General features: G+C 49.4%; 4 protein-coding genes across 4 annotated transcripts; all 4 read left to right on the top strand.

Moving 5' to 3' along the window:
* Window positions 1-563: 563 nt before the first annotated feature.
* Window positions 564-6,892, top strand: LOC101786552 (receptor-like serine/threonine-protein kinase SD1-8). The gene is made up of 7 exons (XM_004961542.4): window positions 564-2,012; window positions 4,742-4,876; window positions 5,006-5,175; window positions 5,483-5,693; window positions 5,769-6,006; window positions 6,107-6,257; window positions 6,362-6,892. Exons 1-7 carry the CDS (start codon window positions 686-688, stop codon window positions 6,668-6,670), a joined length of 2,541 nt encoding a protein of 846 aa, XP_004961599.1. The 5' UTR covers window positions 564-685; the 3' UTR covers window positions 6,671-6,892.
* Window positions 6,893-9,684: 2,792 nt separating this feature from the next.
* Window positions 9,685-11,475, top strand: LOC111256736 (ankyrin-1-like). The gene is made up of 3 exons (XM_022825225.1): window positions 9,685-9,708; window positions 10,124-10,826; window positions 11,157-11,475. Exons 1-3 carry the CDS (start codon window positions 9,685-9,687, stop codon window positions 11,276-11,278), a joined length of 849 nt encoding a protein of 282 aa, XP_022680960.1. The 3' UTR covers window positions 11,279-11,475.
* A 4,877-nt stretch (window positions 11,476-16,352) lies between these two features.
* Window positions 16,353-17,057, top strand: LOC101785749. Its single transcript, XM_004961540.2, has one exon. The coding sequence runs from the start codon at window positions 16,456-16,458 to the stop codon at window positions 16,741-16,743; it is 288 nt and encodes a 95-aa protein (XP_004961597.1). The 5' UTR covers window positions 16,353-16,455; the 3' UTR covers window positions 16,744-17,057.
* Window positions 17,058-19,407: 2,350 nt separating this feature from the next.
* LOC101785344 (protein ACCELERATED CELL DEATH 6) lies at window positions 19,408-22,580 on the top strand. The gene is made up of 3 exons (XM_004961539.2): window positions 19,408-20,193; window positions 20,945-21,594; window positions 21,678-22,580. The coding sequence occupies exons 1-3, from the start codon at window positions 19,458-19,460 to the stop codon at window positions 22,413-22,415; spliced, it is 2,124 nt and encodes a 707-aa protein (XP_004961596.1). The 5' UTR covers window positions 19,408-19,457; the 3' UTR covers window positions 22,416-22,580.
* Window positions 22,581-24,622: the final 2,042 nt, after the last annotated feature.

Below are 24,622 nucleotides of genomic sequence, written 5' to 3'. Positions count from 1 at the left end.
TGCTGTAAAGCAGCAGCGTCAATGATGGCCGTCGGAGGCGAGAAAGAACCCGTGCCGCCGACGGATTGGGCATGGCGCCTGTGCCTGTGTTGTTGCCCTGATGGATGCGACGCTCGTTCTGGTTCCGGTGTGTGTGTGTGGCTTCAACCTCAAGGCTGTCTCGCCACCCAATCATTCGCGACGAGTTCTGCTCCTCTTTCGGCCGCCGGCCCAGAGGTCGGAGCACTGAATAATCGGTAGATCTCTAGCTCGTTCGTGGTCACCCACCGACAGAGAGGAGGGAAGGGAATGATGCCATCATTTTTTTTTTCAGGATTCCATTGCCCAACTATACAGTGGCCCAATTTGCTGAAGTGAACTCTATCATATCAGCACAAAGAAATAAGCACTGGGCCTATTTCTCCTAAAGAAATAATCATTGGGCTTGTGATGGCCCGCCTAGTTATTGAGATGCCATCAAAACTCGAGCAGCCCATCTTAGACTTCCTAGGCCCAAAGAATTTGTCCAGATGGATCGACCTAACCTCTCGGAGCCCAGATCTGCCTGCCACTCCGCTGGAAACAGAAGTGCGTGTCCTCCCAGTCTCCCATTGGCACTGACACGATAGAATCATAAGATGCTGTCAAGCTGCCGTCGACCAGCGACCTCGCTGCTGCTGCTGCTGCGCTAGTTCACCTCGCCGTGATGGCGCCCAACCACCGGCTCCCCCTCCGCCTCGCCGTGGTTCTCCTTCTTCTCCTGCTTCTCCCCGCGGCCTCCCGCGCCAGGGACACCATCTCGCCGGGCCAGCCGCTCCGGGGCAACGACACCCTCGTCTCCTCGGGCACCGGCACCTTCGCGCTCGGCTTCTTCTCCCCGCCGGGCTCCAACAACACCTACGTCGGCGTCTGGTACGCCAAGCTGCCCGTCCGCACCGTCGTCTGGGTCGCCAACCGCGCCGACCCTGTCCCCGGCGCGGTGTCGCACAACGCCGATGCCACGCTCTCCGTGTCCGCCGGCTGCGCGCTCGCCGTTGCGGACGCCAACGGCACCGCGGTGTGGTCGTCGCCGGCCCCGCCGCCCGACACGGCGGGGAGGCCGTGCACGGCGCGGATCCGCGACGACGGCAACCTGGTGGTGTCGGACGGGCGCGGGCGCGTGGCGTGGCAGGGATTCGACCACCCCACCGACACGCTCCTCCCGGGGATGCGCCTCGGAGTGGACTTCGCGGCGGGGAAGAACATGACCCTGACGGCGTGGGTGAGCCCCTCCGACCCGTCGCCGGGCCCCGTCGTGGCGGCGATGGACACGTCGGGGGACCCGGAGGTGTTCGTCTGGAACGGGCCCGACAAGGTGTGGCGCTCCGGCCCCTGGGACGGCGTGCAGTTCACGGGCGTCCCCGACACCATCACCTACAAGCCCCTGGGCTTCAGCTTCCGCTTCGTCAACACCCCCCAGGAGGTCACCTACAGCTTCCAGGTCCGCGACGCCAGCATCGTGACGCGGCTGGCGCTCAACGGCACGGGCGGCGCCGCCGGGCTGATGCAGCGGTGGACGTGGCTGGAGACCGCCGGCGCGTGGAGCCTCTACTGGTACGCGCCCAAGGACCAGTGCGACGCCGTGTCGCCGTGCGGGCCCAACGGGGTGTGCGACACCAGCAGCGTGCCCCCCTGCCGGTGCCTCCAAGGGTTCGCGCCACGGTCGCCGGTGACGTGGGCGCTCCGGGACGGGCGGGACGGGTGCGCCCGGGCGACGCCGCTGGACTGCGGCAACCGCACCGACGGCTTCGCGGTGCTCCCGCACGCCAAGGTGCCCGACACGACGGAGGCGGTGGTGGACTACGGGTCCAGCCTGGAGCAGTGCCGGCAGCGGTGCCTGAGGAACTGCTCCTGCACGGCGTACGCCAGCGCCAACCTCACCGGCGGGCCGGGCCGCCGCGGGTGCGTCATGTGGACCGGCGGGCTCGACGACCTCCGCGTGTACCCGGGCTACGGCCAGGACCTCTACTTCCGGCTCGCCGCCGCCGACCTCGGTACGTTACTTACACACCTCCTCACTCGGATCACTTCGTGTCTTTTGTACGTACACATGCACAATCTTAGTTCCTCTTTAGTCGTCATGAAAAAAAAACTTATTTTATTCTTCATTGTCCTGCCGTACGATGATGCACATGCTGGTTACTGATTAGTGGAGAGAGGACGTTAACTTCTTCAGTTTATGCCGTGCAATGATGCAGTTTGGTAGTTTAAAAAAAATGATGCAGGTTGGTTGGTGACTGAAAACTGAATAACTTGGTACCAGCCAATTCAGCTGTCCACCCTGACCCCTTTTTACAGCGTGCACTGAATTACTTAGGCTATATACCACTAAAAAAAGACTAGCCTCATTAGCAGCATGATCTGGGTTATCTTTTAGTTTCTTCAATAATTCCAGCATCTATAGTTCGTCCCCATCAAACAGTAAAAGAAGCATCAACGTATGTATCGGTAGACAGACAGACCCTTAAGGCTTGTCTTTCTTTTCTCCTTCAGTACGTGTCAGTGTCATTGGGAGGCACATCCTCTGCCATCGACATCAAATGCCAGAAGACGGTCGTAACCTGCATTCGTGGATCGTAGCCATACCAACAATGAGCAAAATCCTTTACACACTACCCCAGCAAAGTTGAGTCTCTGCACAAGAAGAGTTCCGGACCACAATCCCGGAACAGATTCTGTCAATCTCTTGTGACCTCGTTGCACGAGGTACACGTACTTGCCATACAAAATCGCGAGTCCACTGTTGACAGAGACGGGTCGAATGAGCACAATCTACGGACGAAATCGACGTACACTGACCAGTCAGCAGGCTGGGTACAAGTTGAACTTCGCTACCTGAATCCGGTAGGGTTCCAATTTCCAGCGCAATGATATTCAGGCAGGTCTCCAGGTCCCTAACCACATGTAGAAAAGCATCCGCGTCCCGTGTCTTTCAGATGTTCTGGGCACGTCTCGTACTTCCATCCCCCGATGTCACCTGATGGTGCAGCCCAACGAACGCAGGATTAGTGATGAGATAATAGATTCCATTCCAAGCAACCCTGGCCCTCTTGAGAAGACCTTCATCTCGGTGCCTGTCGTAATCAGGCAGACACGCAGTTCATAATCCACACCGCTGCACATGAGAGCACAGTGAGATTGACTTCGACGAAACTAAACAGCATCTCAGCTTCACTTTATAGCAGTGTGCTGCTGCTAGCTCTAGCTGCTGGAAGACTGTTCCAGCAGCATCTTCCTCCCAGGTCCAGTCCCACACACGGTTTCCGTATTGCAGACGACACATCTCGTCTAAACCCCCTGTTTTTTTTTTTTTTTTTTGGTGTGGAACATGATAGTGTGGTGCACGAGTACAAATTTGGCAACAGCGATGGTGACCAAATGGTAGGTTTTCTTAGGTACCGTGACGAAACAATAGTGAGACATTGAGAACAACGGATCGACAGCAATGCATCAGATCAGCTAGTCAACAATGTCCAGGTCGCGTGCATGTGGATGTGGTCCTGGATTGTGAATGCAGATGTGGTTTTCGCATGAGGTTGGTGTGCGGTAGACTGCAAGGCATGAGGAATCCATGGAGAAGTGTTTTAACTCTATGTTCTCTTTATGGGTCAATCAGATAAATAAGACAACAAAAGAAACGCAGGAAAGAGGAAACATCCTTATAGATAGCGACCGAGGTTCTGTTTTTACTAGATGTGCATTATATTCAGCTAGAAGATAGATAAAAAAAATAGCCAACTTTTGCATGTTCTGTGACCAAATAAAGATGCAATAGATTGGTAAATGACAAACCTGAAACATCTCCTCCTTTGCTTGCTGCAAGGCTGCATCAAAATTAAGTAGGACTAAACCATATGCATCAAAAGAAAGAACACCAAGTCACACAAGTAACTAAGCTCCTCTCTAAGGAAATATCACAAAAGTATGCAGCAATCGTTAATAAACATACCAAGACTAGTTTTGACATAACAAAGGGCGTTGTTTCCTTTAGAACTAATCATGGTACATATGAGCATTAACTGCAGATCACCCCCTTGTTGCATGGACATTGTAGCATCTGTTAGACTGTTGCCACTATTAGTGCCGTTATGTATGTGGATCAATCCTTCTTGCAGCTGGTAAAATTCATCGGCATGCGACTTGGCGCACCACATGGAGCTGGACCCATTCCATCAGTCAGGGCCGGGACATCATCGTGCTGATATTTTGGTTGCGAAGGACATCACTGGACCAATGGGTGCCAACAGTGATAACACTCGGCTTCTCTTTCCCCTGCAATATCATGAACAACACCTTTTCCATATGAACATAGATCGAGGCATCCCCTACTCATACTGCCATGGTCCAGGGTGGGCATGGGCCCTGTGTGCTGTATGCTTTTTTCCATGATTTAACAAACCTGGACCACATATTTAAGAGCTTGGTAATTTGGAAGAACAAGACCACCAACTGTAGTTGATCCCATGATATCCTGTTATCCACAAGCAAAATTTACAGTAAACTGATGCGACAAAATTACTTCATACATCATTACGAATGCTTCACAGCAATGAGTGAGCACTTATTTCTGCAAAATTCAAGAGCCCCATGAATGTTTACATGTCTATCAGAAACTGTAACACTCACAATTCATAAACAGCATTATATTATTGTGTACACTATTTTCTAAGATAGGTGCAAGCAAATCTGTGATCAAACTAATATGTTATGATTTGTTGTGCAGCTCCAACAAGCAAGTCAAAGAAGAAGGTCAATATTGTGATTGCAGTTGTTGTCAGCATAACTGCACTGGCAATTCTTCTAGCAGTCGCAGGGTTTTTCATTTGGAAAGCAAAGAAAACCAAAGCAAGAAAACCAGGTGACATATAATCACTACAGACTGTTGACCTCCTCTAAAGGGATCTCTATATTTTACAGTACAAATGTTAAAAGACAAAATAACTGACAACTTTATGGTTGATGCAAATTTAACTCGGCATTTTAATAGGATCAAGCACATGGAGAGCTGGTCCACGCAGTAAGGAGGGGAGTGAAGGAAAGGATCATGGGGATGATCTGGAGCTGCCAGTATACGATTATGAGACAATAGCAAAAGCCACAGAGGATTTCTCAACTGAGAACAAGCTTGGTGAAGGCGGTTTCGGGCCTGTATACAAGGTAACAATCTCAACCTAAATGATAGGTGTAGTGCCGTCGCATCATAAATTTTAGAAACAGTTCAAAAGTGGCACCAGGATGGCTCAACTGCTGGCTAAATGTCTAAATGTTATATCACCATTTCAGCAAGCACAAGATTTTCAAGCATTTCCAAATAGAATGTTCTTTTATGTAATGATGATGTATTAAACATACATCACTGGTAGTCCCAAAAACTAAAAATGTGCTCTATTTTTTATATAAAAGAACTGTAGACTTACTGTGACTTTTATGTCTGATTAAAAATGCATGAAATTCATAACTACAGGGCAAGCTTGAGGATGGACAAGAAATAGCTGTTAAGACACTTTCAAGAACATCAACACAGGGTCTTGAGGAATTCAAGAATGAGATTTTGTTGATAGCTAAACTCCAGCATCGGAATCTTGTTCGATTGATTGGGTGCAGCATTTCTGGACCCGAAAAGATACTTATATATGAATACATGGAAAACAAAAGCTTGGACTGCTTTCTGTTTGGTATGTACTAACCTTTCTGAGAAACAAAATTCAAAATCTATCAAGAAACAAATAACAACCTATCTTTGTTACCAGACACAACCAAGAGCAAACTACTTGACTGGCAAACACGATATCATATAATTGAGGGGATCGCCCGAGGTTTACTGTATCTTCACCAGGACTCGAGATATAGAATCATCCACAGAGACCTCAAGACGAGCAATATTCTTCTGGATGAGGAGATGACTCCTAAAATTTCAGACTTCGGCATGGCTAGAATGTTTGGCAATGACGATACAGAAATCAATACTCTCAGAGTAGTTGGTACATAGTAAGTAACTAAGAGTTTTGACAGATCAGTTAATCATCTATTATGTTGACCGTGCAATTAAATCTCCTGATAATGATGACATTTACATGGTTTTCTACAGTGGTTATATGGCTCCTGAGTACGCAATGGATGGAGTGTTCTCGGTGAAATCAGATGTATTTAGCTTTGGTGTCATAGTGCTGGAAATCATTACTGGTATAAGGAACCGAGGTGTCTACAGCTACTCTGGCCACCTCAACCTTCTAGCACATGTGAGCGTCAACCTCCACCCAATTCACCAATTCTACACAAGTAAACAGCCATTAATTTAACTTAACGCCTATTTGATTTGGTAACTTTTCTGAATTTTTACCAGGCCTGGAGCTTGCTGAATGAGGGGAAGGGCCTAGATTTAGTCGATGAAAATCTGGATGGCTCCTTCGATTCAGATGAAGTGCTTAAATGCCTCAAAGTAGGGCTTCTATGTGTGCAAGAGAACCCCGACGACCGTCCCCTGATGTCCCAGGTGCTGATGATGTTGGCCAGCACTGACACTGCCTCGTTGCCAACTCCCAAGCAGCCGGGCTTCGCTGCAAGAACAGCTGCTGCCGAAGACAGGTCGTGGAGCAAGCCCGACTGCAGCATTGTCGACAGCATGACCATCACCATGGTTGAGGGTCGGTAGGAGGCTGGGTCTCCTACTTATCATAGCACGAGATGAGATGTATATCTTAGAGTACTAGAGTGGCATTGGTTCCTTTGCTATCTTGTTCGGCGAATGCAGGAAATGCAGGGTATTATAGTTTTGTGGATTGTGTGTTTACTTTTAGGAACAAATATAGTGTGCAAAAGATGTATAATTGGTCCTAGTATAGAGTGAAAAGAATTCTAGAGATTTTAGATCAAACTGAATGGGTGAACAGACCTTGCATTATTGCAGGCGGCGCCGAGAACCTTCTCCAATCCGCCGCAGCGGAAGTCGTGGCCAGAGAGGACGACGGTCCGGGCGGTGGCGAGGCAGGCGTTGCTCCCCGAGTCCCCGGCGCGCTGAACTGCTTGCCGCAAATCTGGCGGCGCGAGGCCGAAAAAGATCGCCGGTGCAACAGAAACTGAAATCTGCCAAAAGCCAGCCCACAAATCGGCTTTTGGCAGCTTTCATTGGGCCGGAGGGAACAAAGAAAAGCCCACTAGAATATTCGCAAGCGAGCCCTCAGGACCAAACCTAGAAATGGCTTCATTGAAATCTTTGTGGGAACGTTTGTTCCCTCCGGCCCACAATTGAGGAGTAAAATGAACCACGTCCTTGTTTAGTTGCCAAAGTTTGGAGGTGCCAAATTACTGTTACAGCACTGTAGCATGCTGTAACGTTTCGTTTGTATTTATGAATTATTGTCCAAACATTGACTAATTAGGCTCAAAAGATTTGTCTTGCAAAGTACAACAAAACTGTGCAATTAGGTTTTAATTTCGTCTACATTTAGTACTCCATGCATGTACCGCAAGTTTGATGTGATGGAGAATCTTCTTTTTGCATAGTGCCAAAGTTGGGAGTTGGAGGTGAACTAAATAAGGGCCACCTGTGGAAATGGAACAATTTCAAGAAAGTTCAGTAAGGCCCCGTTTGGATCATTGGAATTGAATTCCATCCTAATAATCATAATTTAGACACAAATTAATTAAGCTAATATAATTGTATGTGGAATATAGTTGTATATTATAGTTGGTGATATGGGAGAGATACTTGTATGCTGCACTTCTACTATAGAGAAGCGAGTCTAAGAGCGTGCTATAAGAATTGAATTCCATTCTAATAACCATAATCTATAGAATCAATTTCCATCTCCCACCCCATGAATTTAAGATAGGCTTATATCTAAACTTTGGAAAGTTGTGGAATGCCACATTCCAACATAAATTAATCTACTCCATGAAATAGATTCCAATTCCTTGGACCCAAACGGGGCCTAAGGGTCCGCCTGTAGAAATGGTTCAGTTTCCTATGGCATTTTCCCAAGAATGGTGAAATACGGAAGCAAGGAAAAATCATATGGAAAAAAATATAGAAGGCTAAAGAAGATTACCGTACAGGTCAGTTCCGATATGAGCCGAGCTAGTTCGCTCAAGGAACTGCGCGCCATAAGACAAATTGACATCTTGGTTTTTGGATAAGGGCTACGACAAATTCAACTTGGCTTGTCCTTGAGGAAAAGTATCATGCCCCGCCCACCAGAGCACACACAGACCGTAAAGGGAACGTTGCTTCGTATACTGTCACGGCGCGGCGGCTATGTATTACGAAGCTCGCGGCGGCTTGTCGCGGTATACGCCGAGGTGGCCTCTTGTTATACGCCGAGGTGATCTCTTGCAATTCACGAAAGAATAAAGACCGTATCCATTGCCACATTTCATCGATCGAGCACCACGTGGCCGCGAGCTCCGGCTGTAGAAGTACATTAGAGTTCTATAACAGTTCTATTATTTCTTGTAATCGTCTCCTATTAGGAGTCTACATTGTACCTATTATGTCGGGTTCCTCCGACCTATGTAATCAACACCATCGGCGCCATACGGGGTAAGCCGTTCTACAACATCTTACGTGGTACAAGAGCCACTCCTCTAAAGGATTATTTAGTTGCGACTTTCTTTTTCCGTCGACTTCACGGCGTCGACGAGTTCTTCGGCTTCGACAATGTTCAATATTCCTGTCTCTAAAAACACTAAGGAGAGAACCCACCTTCCATGCATCCCATTTTATTCCGATTTAAAGTTGGTTCGGGATAAAAGTTTCACCAACCGGAACTAAAGCTTGGTCACTAGTAGGGGGCTCACCAACCGGGACCTTTTATCCCGGTTGCAAAGGCTAGTGGAAAAAAAAAACCCGAGAGGCCTTTTATCCCGATTTGAAACACCAACCGGGATAAAAGACCCCCCTTTTATCCCTGTTTGTAATACCAACCGGGATAAAATAGGGTCTTTTATCCCGGTTGGTGTTTTAAATCGGGATAAAAGGGTCCCCAACGGGGTGGCTGAAAGAGGACTAAATCCCTCGAACCCTTTTATACCGGTTTGTAATACCAATCGGGATAAAAGGGGATTTTATCCCGGTTGGTATTACAAACCGGGATAAAAGGGTCTCCCACGAGTTAATACAAAAAGGATTGCATCCTCTATATAGTCAGATGTGCTGTGTAGGTGGGATGGCAAGGAAGCTACGCGCGAGGCTGGAGGTTGTGGGTTCAAATCCCACGCAGCGAGCACGCGCATATTTCGCGTGAAAAATCGCGTGACTTTGTGTGACTTGCGGCGTGCGCGTGTGGGGGGCCCTCCCAGGAGGGTTGAGTGACCCGGGACAAAAGACCCCCCCTTTGTCCCGGTTGGTTTATCCCGGATGGATTTTCAGGAGATTTGCATCCTACCAACCGAGACTAATACCGAGTTCCCTACCAGTAAAGGCTCACGTGGGATAATTTTGTTGTGTGGCGAGTACAAGTTCCACCTTCTATTCATTATTCCCACATGCTGGAGATTCTATTCATTATTCCCACATGCTGGAGATTCTCTAGATGGTTCCTTAACTCAACCGGCCGCTACTTTCCGCATCAAGAAAGTTGACAAGACTACAAAAGGGAAGGAGAATCCAGCCTACATGACCTGGATTGCGCAAGATCAGCAATTGCTTGCGTATCTCTGCTGTCCTCGATGACCAAGGAAATCTTGGTGCAGGTCTTCACCCTCCTTCTTAGTGCACGCCAAGAAGAAGAGCTGGCAACAGACACTTCACCGGATGCAAAAGGGAGAAAATAAGGAATTCATGGGTGTCTCCAGGACTTCTTATAGAGAACACGGCCAAACTCTGCTGATCGTTTCTGCTATAAAATCGCCTCACTAATTGGCAGTAGTAACCATCCAATTAATTTGGGATTAAGGTATCGACTGCGTGATTAACACCTCTAATGATTGTTGTCAAAAGATCATATGCAAACGGCAAAAAGGTTACACCAACTTAGCTTGGCTGTTCGTTGCGTCACAAGTCACACAGTTGGTTATACGAAAAGGAACGCAAATACGCGCGCACGTGCACTGTATAACCCAAGCCGTATTCGGAGAAGTGGGAGTGCTATCCTATTTAAATTGACAGCAGTATGGAATTATTGAACGACACTGCACTTTCATTGCCTCTTCGTGGGCCATTTTCCGACAGCTACAAGAGATCCTCACGGGCAACAACAAGCAGGGGGAGGCGGCGCCGCCGCCGCGGGCTCCTCATGAAGTTGTCATCGACGTCGCCAGCAGCAGCAGCAGCAGCGAAGCCGACGCCGACGCCGCCCCAGCCGTCACGGAGGACGCGGACTCCGCGCTCCACGTGGCGGCGGCCGCCGGGGACGGCGGGCGCTACCTCGAGAGCGCGGCCGTGATCTGCGGCAGGGCCAGGCGCCTGCTGGGCGCGCGCAACGGCGGCGGCGACACGCCGCTGCACTGCGCTGCCCCGGCCGGGCACGCCAGGATGGTGGCCCGCCTCATCGGCCTCGCCCGGGGAGAAGACGGAGGCGACGAGGCGGCGGCGAGGGCGGCTCTCCTGAGGATGCGGAACGCGCGCGGGGAGACGGCCCTGCACGAGGCCGTCCGCTTCGGCGGCGACGAGATGGTGGCGGCGCTCGTGGGCGCGGACGGGGAGCTCGCCCGCGTGGTCGCGGGCGACGGCACCTCGTCGCTGTACCTCGCCAGCACGTGGGGCCGCCACCAGATGGCGCGCGAGATGCACGACAAGGACCGTGGTCTGTCTTACTCCGGCCCCGATGGACAGAACGCCTTGCATGCTGCTGTTCTCCACGACGACAGAGGTGAACAACTCTGGTTTCTTAGGTGTCTGGATCTTTAGTCCGAACTAAAATTCATATCGTATCGAATATTTGGAGGTTAATTAGGAGGATTAAATATGAGCTAATTATAAAACTAATTACACAGATGGAGACTAATTCCCAAGATGAATCTATTAAACCTAATTAATCCATCATTAGCACATGTTTACTGTAGCAGTCAAATCATGAACTAATTAGCCTTAATAGATTCGTCTCGCAAATTAGCTTCCACCTATACAATTGGTTTTGTAATTAATCTATGTTTAATATTCCTAATTAATATCTAAATATTCGATGTGATATGAATTTTAGGAGCTCAGAGCTTCTTCTTGCAGCGGGGCATCTTGGATCGGATCGTAGAAAGGGAAGATCTAAATATGGTGCAGGAACCAAACGGGACCTATATACCAACGAAAATGGCCCGTGCAATTTAATATATTCTTCATTCTGATGTATTTGTATTAGATTTAGCATATTCCTCTACGATCGTGGTGTCCACTATGGCATTTATATGTTTTCATTTTAGCATAAGGTCTCTGCTTTATGATCTGAAAAAAAAACTATCTGTTTGAAATTTATCTGCTGATTCTACGTGACTCTCAGCAGCAATATAGATGATGCAACGATGTCAGTCTGGTACTACGTAAGCCACCCGCACATTTAAATTTTTATGTACATTGAGGCAGGTTTCACATCTAGAGGTGCTTGCTTCTTTCTCCTTCATTTCTATTTCTTCTTCCTCTTTTCCTTCCTCTTTTCCTGTCTTCTCCTCATCTCCCGCATTTGATTCTAATGGAGCTTCTAGGTAGTCGGGCCCCCTAGCCCCGGCCCCTTTTGACCTGAAAGGTTGGTATTGATCCCTTATGTAGTTATGGCGATGACATTTGGAAATAGTAGTGGCTTTGAAATGAAACTTCCAATTTTATTCATCTGTATAAGTATGTTTTCCATGTGTTCATGAGTGTTCATTTTTTTAACTTCAAAATCTTTATATTTTGATAGGAGACGTCACAAAAGTTTTCTTAGATCAATTCTTCCCTGGGGAACGTCCTAAATATATTTATAAACTTCAAAAACTTTATAATAAATCTTAATAATTTCCATGTTTCTCCGACCAAATCATTTAAATGCATTTATCTTTTGAAAAAATATTATCATAATATTATGGATCATTGGATTTTTATAAACGTATCCTAAGAGAAAATAATTAATAGTAAGTTACAATTGGCTGGCTCAAATTAATAGTAAGTTACAAAAGGTTTCCTGAAGCTGATTTTTTTTTCTAATATACTGAATCGCAACCGCAGAAATGACAAGGTTATTGCTAGAGTGGAACAGAGACCTTATCAAACAAAGAGACATCAACGGGAGTACTCCAACGCACTTGGCTGCATCAGCAGCAGACCCCTCCCTCCAATTCACGAATTTTGTTTTCTCCGCGAGCAACCTGGAGCATTGTTCCTTGGGCTCCTACTTTTTACTATCTCAGAAATGCCTAACCAGACTCTACGAGCACATGAACCTTGCACTCCCCCAGGTGCTCCGAGCCGATCCCTCCTCCGCGTTCCAGCCGGACATCCACGGGTCGTTCCCGGTGCACGTCGCGGCGTCGGCGGACAGCATGGCGTCCGTCATCGTCCTGCTCACGAGGTGCCCTGGCTGCGCTCGACTGCGCGACGCCAGGGGGCGGACCTTCCTCCACATCGCCGTCGAGAAGAAGAGGCAGCATGTCCTGAGCTTCGTGCGCCGCTGGTGCCAGCAGCCTTCGACGTCGTCGGTGCTGAACATACAGGACGACGAAGGGAACACCGCCCTGCACCTCGCCGTCCTTGCGGGGGAGCGGAACGTCGTCAGGTGCCTCATCGGCAATCGCAGCGTTCACATAAATCTGCAGAACAAGGGAAATCCCCCATGGATCTCACCCAGGGACAAGTTCAGTACGGATTTTACTTTGGACTGGTAAAAAAGAAGAATCACACTCTGCTATTGTTCTTGCATACCCTGATAACTATTTGTTTCAATCAGAAATTTCATATGAATGAACTTTTTTGGGGTGTTAATTCTTGCTTGCTGCAGACTGCACCTCGGAGGATACTCGGCATGCTAACCTTCGCGAATGCTCAGACCGCCAACCGTCGGCGCGATCAGATAGAGGAGTACAATCCGCATCAAATAAACGAGGAGGAAGAATCGAGGAAGATAAAGGAGTTCCCGCAGATTGTGGGCATCGGCTCCGTGCTCGTCGCGACAGCGATGTTCACGGCGGCTATAACCATGCCCGGGGGCGTCAGGACCCCAGGCGACGTAGCGGCGGCGGCGGCGGGGGCCAAAGCCGCAGCCGGCGTCCCGGCGGGGCCGCCGTGCTACCCGTCGGGACGCCTGTGCTCTCCGGGAGGTACGCCTTCGACGGGTTCGTCATCTCCAGCGCGCTGGCGTTCATCTGCTCTGCCCTGGCCACCTTCAGCCTCCTCTACTGTGGGGTCGCGGCGGTGGACATGCAGCGCCGGATCAAGCTCATGCCCTTCTGCGCCGCCTTCGGGTTCTCCCTCTACCTGCTGCTTGCTCCGGTGGAGTACCGCACCGCCGTCGTGACCTGCGTGATCGTGTCCTTCGCGTTGCTCGACGGGCTCTGGTTCCTGCTGTGGAGCTTCAAAGATTTGACGGTGCTTCTGAGCAGAAGGGTTCAGAGGACGTGGCTGAAACTAGGAACCGGCTTCGTAGCCAACATCGTGTACATGTTCTGGCCGTACCTCATAATATTTGGTTATGTGTTTGTTGACTTTCTGAAAAGAAGATACTAGGGCACTTAGCTAGCACTGGACATTGTAAGAGTTTTTGTTTTTTTAATTGTCTGTCATATGTTGTTCAACCTTAAGCTCCTGCTGTATTTAAGTATTTTGTTTGTGCTTATATGGATGTATTTTTCTTTACACGACCCGTACATTGCAACAAGAAAACAAATATCCTTGCATGCACCAATGCCATTAGACATGTCTAAGGGTATCTTTGGCAAGACTTCTTGAACAGCTCCAGCACCGGCTTCTTGAGAAGCCCTGCCAAATGAGCATCCCAAAATGGCTCTGGTACATAAGCTCTAGAAAACATGCTCTCTAGAGCAGTTCGACAGAGGGAGAGCTAAAAAACTGACTCCCCGCGGCTTCATCCTCATATGTAGGGGCCATCTTACCCTTTTGCCCACCAAGTGTTCAGTGCGCGGCAGAGCACCATGGCTTGCAGCGAGCGGAGGTGGCAGCATGGGGGCGGAGCATCGTGGAGGTGGAGCGGCGATGGTGTGTATCAAGGCTGGAGAAGGATGGCTTGCGGGACCAAAGTAGGGCGACGCCCTGGGTGACGCGGTGGTCAGGCCGAAGCAAGGCGGCGATGTGCGCGGCGTGGTGGGGTCAGAGCAGGGCGGTGGTGTTGGCGGATGTGGTGTGGCAGCGTGGGGGGCGTGGTGGGGCTGGAGAAGGGTGGCCGCGGCACAGGCTGTAGTAGGGCGACGGCGTGGCGAGCACTGGCAGCGGGGTCAGAGCGCTGCGACCCATGTGCAGCTTGCGAGGGAAGAGGAGAAGCGGATATGGAAGAAAGAGAAGGGGCGAAGAAAGGAAGAGAAAGAAAAGAAAGAGATAAGAATGGGGAGAGGAAAGAAAAAAGGAAAAAAGTAATAAAAAGAAAAGGGAATCGGTTTTAAGAATATAGCAATCTTCTCATTATTGTTAACTAGCAAACATGCCCGTGCTTTACAACGGGAGAGAAGAAAATATTGCACTTTCCTTACCTCTTAAACATGGTCCGAAGCTCAATTGATAACTTGATTTATAAGCCACGCTAATTGCTCCCAAAATTGCTCGTAATCGTAGCAAAGGTGGCTCATGTTTTCTAGTTATGTTAATGCTTCTTTCTTCTCAGATTCTCATATCTAAATGTTTTCCCTTCATTCCTTGCATTTGAGATGGTTCAGAAATAGATAGAGATTGAAACAAAGACTTTGTGACATAAGAACATCTATGTCTTATTCAATTCACTGCGAAATAGCTCGGGCGGCATGGTCTGGGTGACTAATTTTCAGCAAGGAAGAGAAATAGCTTCTAGATAAGAAATAGCTGGGGCAGCAGCTAACTTAAGGATGCTTACTGCTCACTTTGGGGTGATAGATTTTCAGCGGGCAGCAAGGTCCGGATGGTGGCCGACGGGGAATTCCAGCACTGTGCAGACTAATCCAATATGGAGTACCGGGCACACCACCGGATGTTCACCACTCCCTTCGCCCATGGCCGCCCAGTATGCCGAGCATCTACGGACACCACCTTCATTTGTGCATCTTTAACGGTATTCTGTCGAACGGCTTCTTGCATGCAGCTCCTCATGGTCTACGAGGCTGACACAAAGCCACAGCCCAGCCAGCGGCCGTCCTGCATCCGCGCAGCACAGCACCGCATGCCGTCCTGCCCCGTGCCACACTGTCACAAGTGCCCACAGCGCAGCAGCGCCGTGCCCTGGCCTTGCGTTGCGCATCATGGCGCTGAGCCTGGCCGCAATACCCTTGCTGCCTGCTATGCGCTTGTGTCGCGCCGGCGTGCCGTGCTGCTTGCTGTCAGGCACCGCTCGTGATTTGCGCATAGCCCACTCCGTTTGCGCTGTCGCCGCGCCTGCCTGTTGCCTGCGCCGTCGCCGTGCCTGCTACAGCCGGAGGATTGCCGCTAGCCGCGCGCGCGCCTTCGTGCCCTGCAACCTTTGCCGTGCGCGCCAGCCTTCCACGGGGCAGCCAATCCTATTTCTTCTTGACAATAACAGATCAGTATGGTTTGCTCTTGATCGTCACGGCATGTCTTTTCTTGACAAGAACGATCGTACGGAAGAAAACTCGACCTTGTCGCATCCGATGAGAAGAACGGAGAAGGAGAGAGCCATGACTGGCGAGAACTTCGATCCTGCTCGATTTCGATTCCACTTCCGATGAGAAGAACGGGGAAGGAGAGAGCCATGGCCATGACCGGTCCGATTCGCCAGCGGGCTGGAGAAGAAGGAATTGTGTACGGGAGGAGAGGAAGGAGCATTGCATAGGAAGGAATTGCGTGCGGGAAGGAGACAGCCGCCGCCGCCGCCGCCGTGCTAGGAGCGGATTCCGCTTCCAATGCCACCGCCGCACCAGGAACAAAGCCGAAGAGAAATTGCGAAAAAGGCAAAGGAAAAATCGAAACTGGTCCACTCGTCAATGGCATAACTTGGACCAAACCAACTCGTCAATAGCATAAGTTGGACCAAACAAAAATTTCAAGGTAGAAGTGTTGCTTACTTTATGGGTGTTTGGTAGCACTCCATTTCAGAAAAATTAACTCCACTCCATCAACTTCACAAAACTCACAGTTAAATATGTGTAGCTTCACCAACATTAACTCCAGAAAAAATGTGGAGGTAGGGATAATCAGATTCACGTTTATTTTGAGTACCTTAATTTAATTTAATTGCCACCCGTTACGCAAACTACCGGTGGATCGACAAAAGAAAAAAAAACATCGGAGGAATCCTGTCGGCCCCCCACCCTCCCTCCCGCGAGCCCTAGCGGCGCCGCTGGTCGCCTTGGCCGCCGCAGGCCGAGTCCCCGGCGAAAATGGATGGCGACCCTCCTCCACCCAATCCGGCGATTCCTTCCTCAACCAGCTCGATTTTGGCCTCCGCCCATGCCGCCCAGAGACAACTCGCGCTGGGCCATGGCGGCCTTGGTGGCCTGGGCGCCGCCGGCCGTGCCTCTTTAGGTTTCGTGGCGTCGAGCGGCGGCGCGCTCACGCTCGCGCTCCTCTGCAACAAGGCGCTGCTCCCCGAGAGGGTCCCCATCACCATCGCGCTCACGCCGCCCGTCGCCAGGGCCCTCAGCCGCTGGAGGCTCGTCAAGAGCTGATCTGTGAGTCCGTCCACCGATTCGGATTCTCTGCAATTCTAGGACGAGAGCAAAAATTGATGCAACCTTCACCTACTTGTAGAATGATGTGGCTGTTGTTTAATTCGAAAGAGTTCCTGTCGAATAATGGTGCTGTGAAGCTGAATTCTGTTCTAGAGAAACATGAAATTGGAGAGCAACAGATCAAATTTTTTGGCCTTGTTAGTGATACTGTCATTTGTCACTCTGTTGTTATACATAGTATTCACCATAACTGATTGGATTTCTGAACAATTATCTTTGGATCATAGCAATGCTCCAGATGTCTATGTTTACTTCTTTTTTATAGTTTCTGGGAACTATTTAGTTGATGTCCAACAAACCTTCAGCCATCTATTGGCCAATTTTATTCCTTTTATGCAGAGTCTATGGGGATGAGATGCTTGCATGACCAGAGCCCAAAGACTGAAAATGCTGTAAAGTACTCGTGCTGCTATGCGGTGCTGCAGATGCGTTTGTTAAATTTTGTATCTTATCACGGATGAAAGCCTTGGAGCAAATGTCTCGTTTTATATCTTGCCATGTTCATTGTTGAGCTAGTTTTTATTTTTTTCCCCGAAGTACTGGCAATAATACTGTAGCAACAAAAAAATAAAATAAGAACTCTCCAAAATATTTAAAACACAATAGCCATCCACCATGGGCAAAATAGAACATTCCCACCAAATTCTCGTATTTCTGGAGCTGAACCACTACAATCTGTCAAACACGTACAACAGCTCCATATTTTTCTGGAGTTGGTTGAGTGGAGCTGGTGGAGTGGAGCTAATTTTTGTGAGGTGGAGTGCTGCCAAACACCCCTTAATAATAGGTAAGATAAGATCTAACTTCTATTCGTTAATTTTTTATTTCATATGAAAATAATACATTATAATTGAGGGCAAACATGTACTTATGTGTACATCCAAATCACATAGACGAAGGTATAATTGACATTTGATCACTTTTATCCATTCATGAAAAGACGTGGGAAATCGTTTTGCAAACGCTATTCAAAACAGCCTCAGCTCCACTGGAGAAGTTGCTCCACCGGAGGAGACACAATCGGAGCCATTTCAACCACCGCCAGTCCTACCAAACAAGCACTAAAACTTAAAAGGATAACTTGATTCCACATAGATTATTCCTGAACATAGCCAACATGGGTTTTATTATTGCAAATTTACCTTCGGGCTTGTCTGTCTCATTTTTGAAATGTCTCTGGTCTAAGTCGGGCGATGACTTCATTATTTCACACGTGGCTTGAGCGCCGTTGGCCCGTTGCTCAGCCCAAGTCGCAGCCATCGTGTGGCTAGCCCACAAAACGCTGCGCGGCATGTGTCAGCCATAAGCTACCACTTTTAGAGGTACACACAACATGCAAGATATGAACCTAAGAATCAGCCTCCTTCGTATATGGACATCAGTACTGATGTCTATATTGGATATGGAAATCGGCATGATTCACTTACCGGGGATAACTTTATAGGTTTTTGCAATGTTGGATGTTGATTAATTTGAAATGACATAAAATAAAATAACCGAGACAGTTCAAAGAATTTGATCTCATTTGGAGAGAATTATGGGCCTGAGGTTCTATATGGACTTTGCAAGGTAAGGTTCCTTGATTTCTTTTAGGGCTAGATGATTACAAAGGAAAGAAAGAGGACGAAACTCCTTATTTAACACCGGAACATAACTCAATTTCTTTTGTGACTGAAATTATTTCCTTCGACACCAAGTTTTAACTTTCATGACTCTGAAAATTTTTCCTCTGACACCAAATTTTAACTTGCATTCCTTATTTGAAAGTTAGTTAAGTCAGCTAAAACAGTCTTCCAAATCACCTTCAAAATCATAAAACTTTTTGTTGAAAAGAACAAATTATGAACCCATTCTTCTTAAAAACATACACATGGCACATGCATGTTTCCAGTTTTAATAAAATTAAAATTCACCAGTTTAGACTACGTTTAAAACTTATTTGACACACATTCTGCCTTGGATATGTTGGGTTTTTCTTGATTGTCTCCATGTGCTCCTTCGACTCCGACGACTGGGTGTTTGGATCTTTAGTCCGGACTAAAGTTCATGTCACATTGAATATTTGGAGGCTAATTAGGAGGACTAAATATGAGCTAATTATAAAACTAATTACGCAGATGGAGGCTAATTCGTGAGACAAATCTAATAAGCCTAATTAATCCATCATTGGCACATGTTTGCTGTAGTATCACATTGTCAAATTATGGACTAATTAGGCTTAATAGATTCGTCTCGCAAATTAGCCTCCATCTGTGCAATTGATTTTATAATTAATCTATATTTAATACTCCTAATTAGTATCTAAATATTCGATGTGACAGTAGCTTAAAAACCGGGCCTGCATCATAAGGCTGCTACTGGCGCATCTCCTCTTGTTCACGTAAGAATAAAGAAAGACTGCCGTACCTGTTAGATATGGTCCATGGGCATCTAGTCCTGCTGTCATTGCCTACTCTCATCGCCGGAAGCAACGAACATATTTTATGAGAAGAACAATCGAGAAATAGCTTATGGCCATACGCAATGCACAACGGCTTTACGTGGTGGCCATCTATATATACACACATGCATACGCAGCCTGCTGTTGTCCTGGGACGGTGTGGTATAGCCTCGATCGATCAGGCCATCATACACATACAAAACCTGCAGCCATGGAGTCGAAGCCAAGCATAGCGCCGTGGAAGGAACCAAGGGAGCTGTGCGCGCGAGACGACCGCGCCTCGGCCGCCGCGCGTCGAGCCAGCATGCTCATGGCCGCGAGCTCGGGCGACCGCCGGCAGCTGTGCCTGTGGCGGGGGGACATCCTGGCGGCGGCGGCGGCGGCACCGCCAACTCATGAAGTTGGCATCGACGTCGTCGTTGCCGACGATGATCCCGCGCTGGAGGCCATCGTCACGGACGAGACGGGCTCCTCCCCGCTGCACGTGGTGGCGGCCGCCGGGGACGACCGGCGCTACCTGGAAAGCGCCAGCGAGATCTGCCGCAGGGCCAGGCGCCTCCTGGACACGCCGAACCGCGACGGCGACACGCCGCTGCACTGCGCCGCCCGGGCCGGGAACGCCGGGATGGTCGCGCACCTCGTCGAGCTCGCCGGGGCCGAGGACGAGGCGAGGGCGCTGGTGCGCGCGCAGAACAGGCGCGGGGAGACGGCCCTGCATGAGGCCGTCCGTTTTGGCGGCCCGGAGATGGTCCGAGCGCTGATGGCCGGGGACAGGGGGCTCGCCTGCGTCGTCGCGAACGATGGCACCTCGCCGCTGTACCTCGCCTGCTCGTTGGGCCGTGGAGGTATTGCTCGCGAGCTGCACCAAAAAGCCGACGGGCACGGGCTGTCCTACTCCGGCCCGGATGGACAAAATGCCTTGCATGCTGCTGTCATCCACCATAAAGGTGAACTGCCCCTTGTTTTGTTGAAGTACTGTATGTCTTCTTTCGGAATGTTATATGCGCAAACATTCCAGATACACGCACACACCTAACCCCACACCACAATTGAATGTATAAGTTGTTTTATGATTTTTGTGGGTCAAACTTTTTTCTAATTTGATAGTCAACATGGAAAGAAATAAGAAGAGTGAAAATTAATCGCATAAATGTATACTACATTACTACTTATCATTCTGAATAATCATTACTCAAATTTCACCTTGCATACTGCGTTACTATGGGGTGTTTGGTTCCTCCCCTTGTCACATCGAATGTTTAGATACTGATTAGATGTATATTAAACGTAGACTATTTACAAAACCCATTACATAAGTGGAGGCTAAACGGCGAGACGAATCTATTAAGCCTAATTAGTCCATGATTTGACAATGTGTTGCTACAGTAAACATTTACTAATGATGGATTAATTAGGCTTAATAGATTCGTCTCTTCGTTCAGCCTCTATATGTGCAATTAGTTTTATAACTAACTTATATATTTAGTTCTCCTAATTAGCCTCCGAATATTCGATGTGACACGGACTAAACTTTAGCTCGAGAAACCAAACACCCCCATATATCCTTTCGATCTAATGGAGCATATTTCGTAGTAGTATCATTCTAAAGGTTTTCTAAATAATGCAGTGCATTGTATTTATTTATTTATTTTATTTCTACTCTTCCTTTATCTAATGCACAATTCATTGCAACTGCAGGTATAACAAAGCTGCTGCTGGAGTGGAACAAGGACCTTGTCAACCAAAGAGACATCAACGGAAGCACACCGATGCACTTCGCTGCATCAGCCGCAGACCCTTCCTTCCAATTTACAAGTTTCGTTTTCACCACGAGCAACTTGGAGAGCCATTTCTTGGGCTCCTCCTTCCTTCTACCTCAGAGATGCTTAACAAGATTCTACGAGTGGAAGGAGCTCCCTTTCCCCCTGCTGCTCGACGCCGAGCCATCCCTAGCGTTCCAGCCGGACGTCCAAGGGTCGTACCCGGTGCACGTCGCCGCGTCGGCGGAGAGCATGGTGGCCATCATCGTCCTGCTCACCAAGTACCCCGGCTGCGCCGGGCTGCGCGACGCCATGGGACGGACCTTCCTCCACGTCGCGGTCGAGAAGAAGAGGTTCCATGTCGTGAAGTTCGTGTGCCACCGCGCGAGCTCTTTCAAGCCGATGCTCAACGTGCAGGACAAGGATGGGAACACCGCCTTGCACCTGGCTGTCAAGCAAGGGGAGCTGGACATCTTCAGATGCCTCATCAGGAACCGCAATGTCAAAATAAACCTGCAGAATAACCAAGGGAACACTCCCATGGATCTCGCCCTGGGGAAAGTCCGCTCTGGATTTTACTTCGGACTGGTAAAAAAATCACCAATTTGACCGTATGAGAGAAGGCTTCTTTTTTTTTGCTGTGTCTGTTAACTAATTCTTGCTTGCTGCAGACTGCACCTCGGAGGATACTCGGCATGCTAACCTTCGCGAACGCTCAGACTTCCAGCGCCAACCGCCGGCGCGATCAGATGGAGGAGTACAACCCGAGCCTGAACGAGGAGGAAGAATCGAGCAAGATAAAGGACTTCGCGCAGATCGTGGGCATCGGCTCCGTGCTCGTCGCGACGGCGACGTTCGCGGCGGCCATAACCATACCGGGGGGCGTCAGGACCCCCGGCGACGCCGCGCCGACGCCCGCCCCCGCCCCCGCCCCCGCCGGGACGCCGTTACTCACGGGGAAGTACGCCTTCGACGGGTTCGTGGTCTCCAATACGCTGGCGTTCATCTGCTCCACCCTGGCCACCTTCAGCCTCGTCTACTGCGGGGTCGCCGCCGTCGACATCCAGCGGCGGTTCACGCTGGTGTCCTTCTCCCTGGCGCTCCTGCTCTGCGCGGCGCGGAGCTTCTGCGCCGCCTTCGCCTTCTCCCTCTACCTGCTGCTCGCGCCGGTGGAGCGTGGCACCGCCATCGCGGCCTGCGTGATGACGTCGCTCGCGCTGCTCGACGGGCTCTGGTTCCTCATCACCAGCTTCCACGACACCACGGTCCTCCTTAGCGGAAGAACTAAGCTGACGTTCCTGAAACTAGGTACCGGATTCGTCGCCAATATCATATATCTCTTCTGGCCCTACCTCGTGATCTTCGGCTACCTGTCCATCGATGATGCAAAAAATCTAGGAGACTTTTAAGTCGTTCTAGCTCGCCACGACCATTATGCTTTTTGCAAGCACCAGGGAATTGACTCAAAAGATGGGTTAAGAACTATTCAAATTAAATTGTTTTGCTTGTGTATGTGTGTATTTTTTTATATACAACTATGTTACATGGAACTTGAACGATTGTTCTTTCCTTCACATGTGCTTTAAATACTACTGCCATTTTATTTGATATAAACTTATCTCATACAAGAAACACGGTGGAACAACGAGCATCTGTCTTGTACGTGGGCATCCAGATGTTCAAGCCAGTGCTTAGTGCTACTTCACAAAGTTTCGTTGAACTTTTTTCTTCAGGGACTAGTTTGAACTGTAGTACATGCATCGGTTTCGTTTACTGCTTTTGTTGGAGGCGACGAAAATTATCGATTTATCGAACAAGCTTTTTTCTTAGTCTAGCGAGGTTTTCTTTGCCCGTGCGGGCATGTAAAAATCGACTTCCTCACTTATCCAATGTTTGCTCATTGTCCACTGCTCTCTTATGCTTACTTGAATCATCACCTCTCTTGGTGGAAGTACTCCTCGCGTAAATTTGCATCTTTTTGGTCGGGATCGAGCTTCTACACACCTGAATCAGCATAATTTTCATTGGGGTCGAGCTTGTTCTCGCTAGCTTCTTCGTTGGTGAAGTGGAGAGCATAGCTCAGCGAGCGGCAATTGTCAAAGACCTTAGAGTACTGAGACATGCCTGTAAAGGACCTCAATGCAACCTCTCTATGCAAGTTTTATGCGATCCAAACAGTTTAAACTTTCCATTCCCATGTTTTAGAATCCCGTAGTTTTTCACTTTTCACTCATCCTTCTTATTATGTTCTGGATTTCTTTGTTCCAAACAGATCTCTACTTTATTTTTTAAACCTACCTATGAGAGGGAGCAGCAGCAAAATCAAATGCATATTTAGGAGGTATTTGGTTCCAGCCTCCTAAAATTTTAACTTCTAAAAGGTGACTAAAAGGGGACTAAATAGCCAAACGCATTGACTAAAATTAACTAAAAACTTTTAGAAGGCTCCAATTTTTTTATTCCCTCCACCTCCTCCTAAAAGTGACTAATATCCTCTCTGAACTCCCACTGTCCCTCATTTATTGCCCCTCTCTCTCCCTCTCACCCTCCATCCCTCCCGCCCAACCTCTCATCGCCATTCAACCCGCCGCCGGCGTTCCTCCCGCCCGGCCTCCACCGGCGGCGTCCCTCCCGCCACCCGCCGCCGCCCAAGGCCGTGCAACCGGTCCAGCTCCACCCCGTTTGTGCCGCCGCCCTCCGCTACTCGCTCTCCGGGATGGCAGTCAAGTCGGGGGAGAACCTCGTCGCCACCCTCCCTCCGCGGCACGCCACCCTCTGCGGCGTACTCCTCCTTGCCGTGGCGAGACGGGCGAGACCGGGTTCGCTGCCGCGTACTCCTCCTTGGGGACCGCCTCCCTCACACCAGAGGGTGGCCATGGCAGGCGTCCTCCCCCGCCTCCCTTCATCGACGGGCCGCCCCTCTCCTCCTCCTCCGACGGGTCGTGCCGCCTCTCTCCTACCTCCCTCCACCGGCACGGAGGAGGACAGGAAGCTAGAGCATGGCAGGGAGGAGGCTGAGGCTGGGAGCCGCCAGGGTTGCTGCACCCGTGCCATCGCCGCAATGCGGTCGGAGGACCGCTGCCGGCCGCCACACGCGCCTGCCTCTCCATCACTGAGGGGCCGACGGCGGGGTGCGCCCTAGCGGCACTGCCGTTGCAAATCACCGGATCTGGTGGGGAGAGTGGCGGTAGAGGCATAGGGGTAGCCGGTGCGCGCATTTGAGGAGTGGGAAGGAGACTGGAGGGAGAAAGAGGTGTGCGGAGCTGAGTGGGATGCGACCAGAGGGAGAAAGAAGAGGGCAGGTAGAGAGTAGCGCCAGGGGTAATTAGGAAGGGCAATATGGTAATTTTCTCACAATATTTATGGACTTGACTTGAACCAAACATCTTTAGTTCATTTAGTCCATTCATTAGTTTATGGACTAAAGTAGGACTAAAACTTTTTAGGCTGAACCAGTACCTTAATTTAAAAAATCCGATGCAGACTACTAGTAGTATTTCATTGGCGAAAGCACAAAGCGACGAGTGAGCGCAGGCAGTCGGCAGCCACGTGTAGCATCGGCACCGTCCATTCCCCCAAACCAACACCATCATTAATCACTAACAAACCACGCTCA

Source organism: Setaria italica, chromosome III (assembly GCF_000263155.2).
Source record: "Setaria italica strain Yugu1 chromosome III, Setaria_italica_v2.0, whole genome shotgun sequence".
In the NCBI taxonomy this organism is placed as follows: Eukaryota; Viridiplantae; Streptophyta; class Magnoliopsida; order Poales; family Poaceae; genus Setaria; species Setaria italica.
Note: the sequence above shows the minus strand (reverse complement) of the source record. Positions and strands in the feature narration are given on the sequence as shown.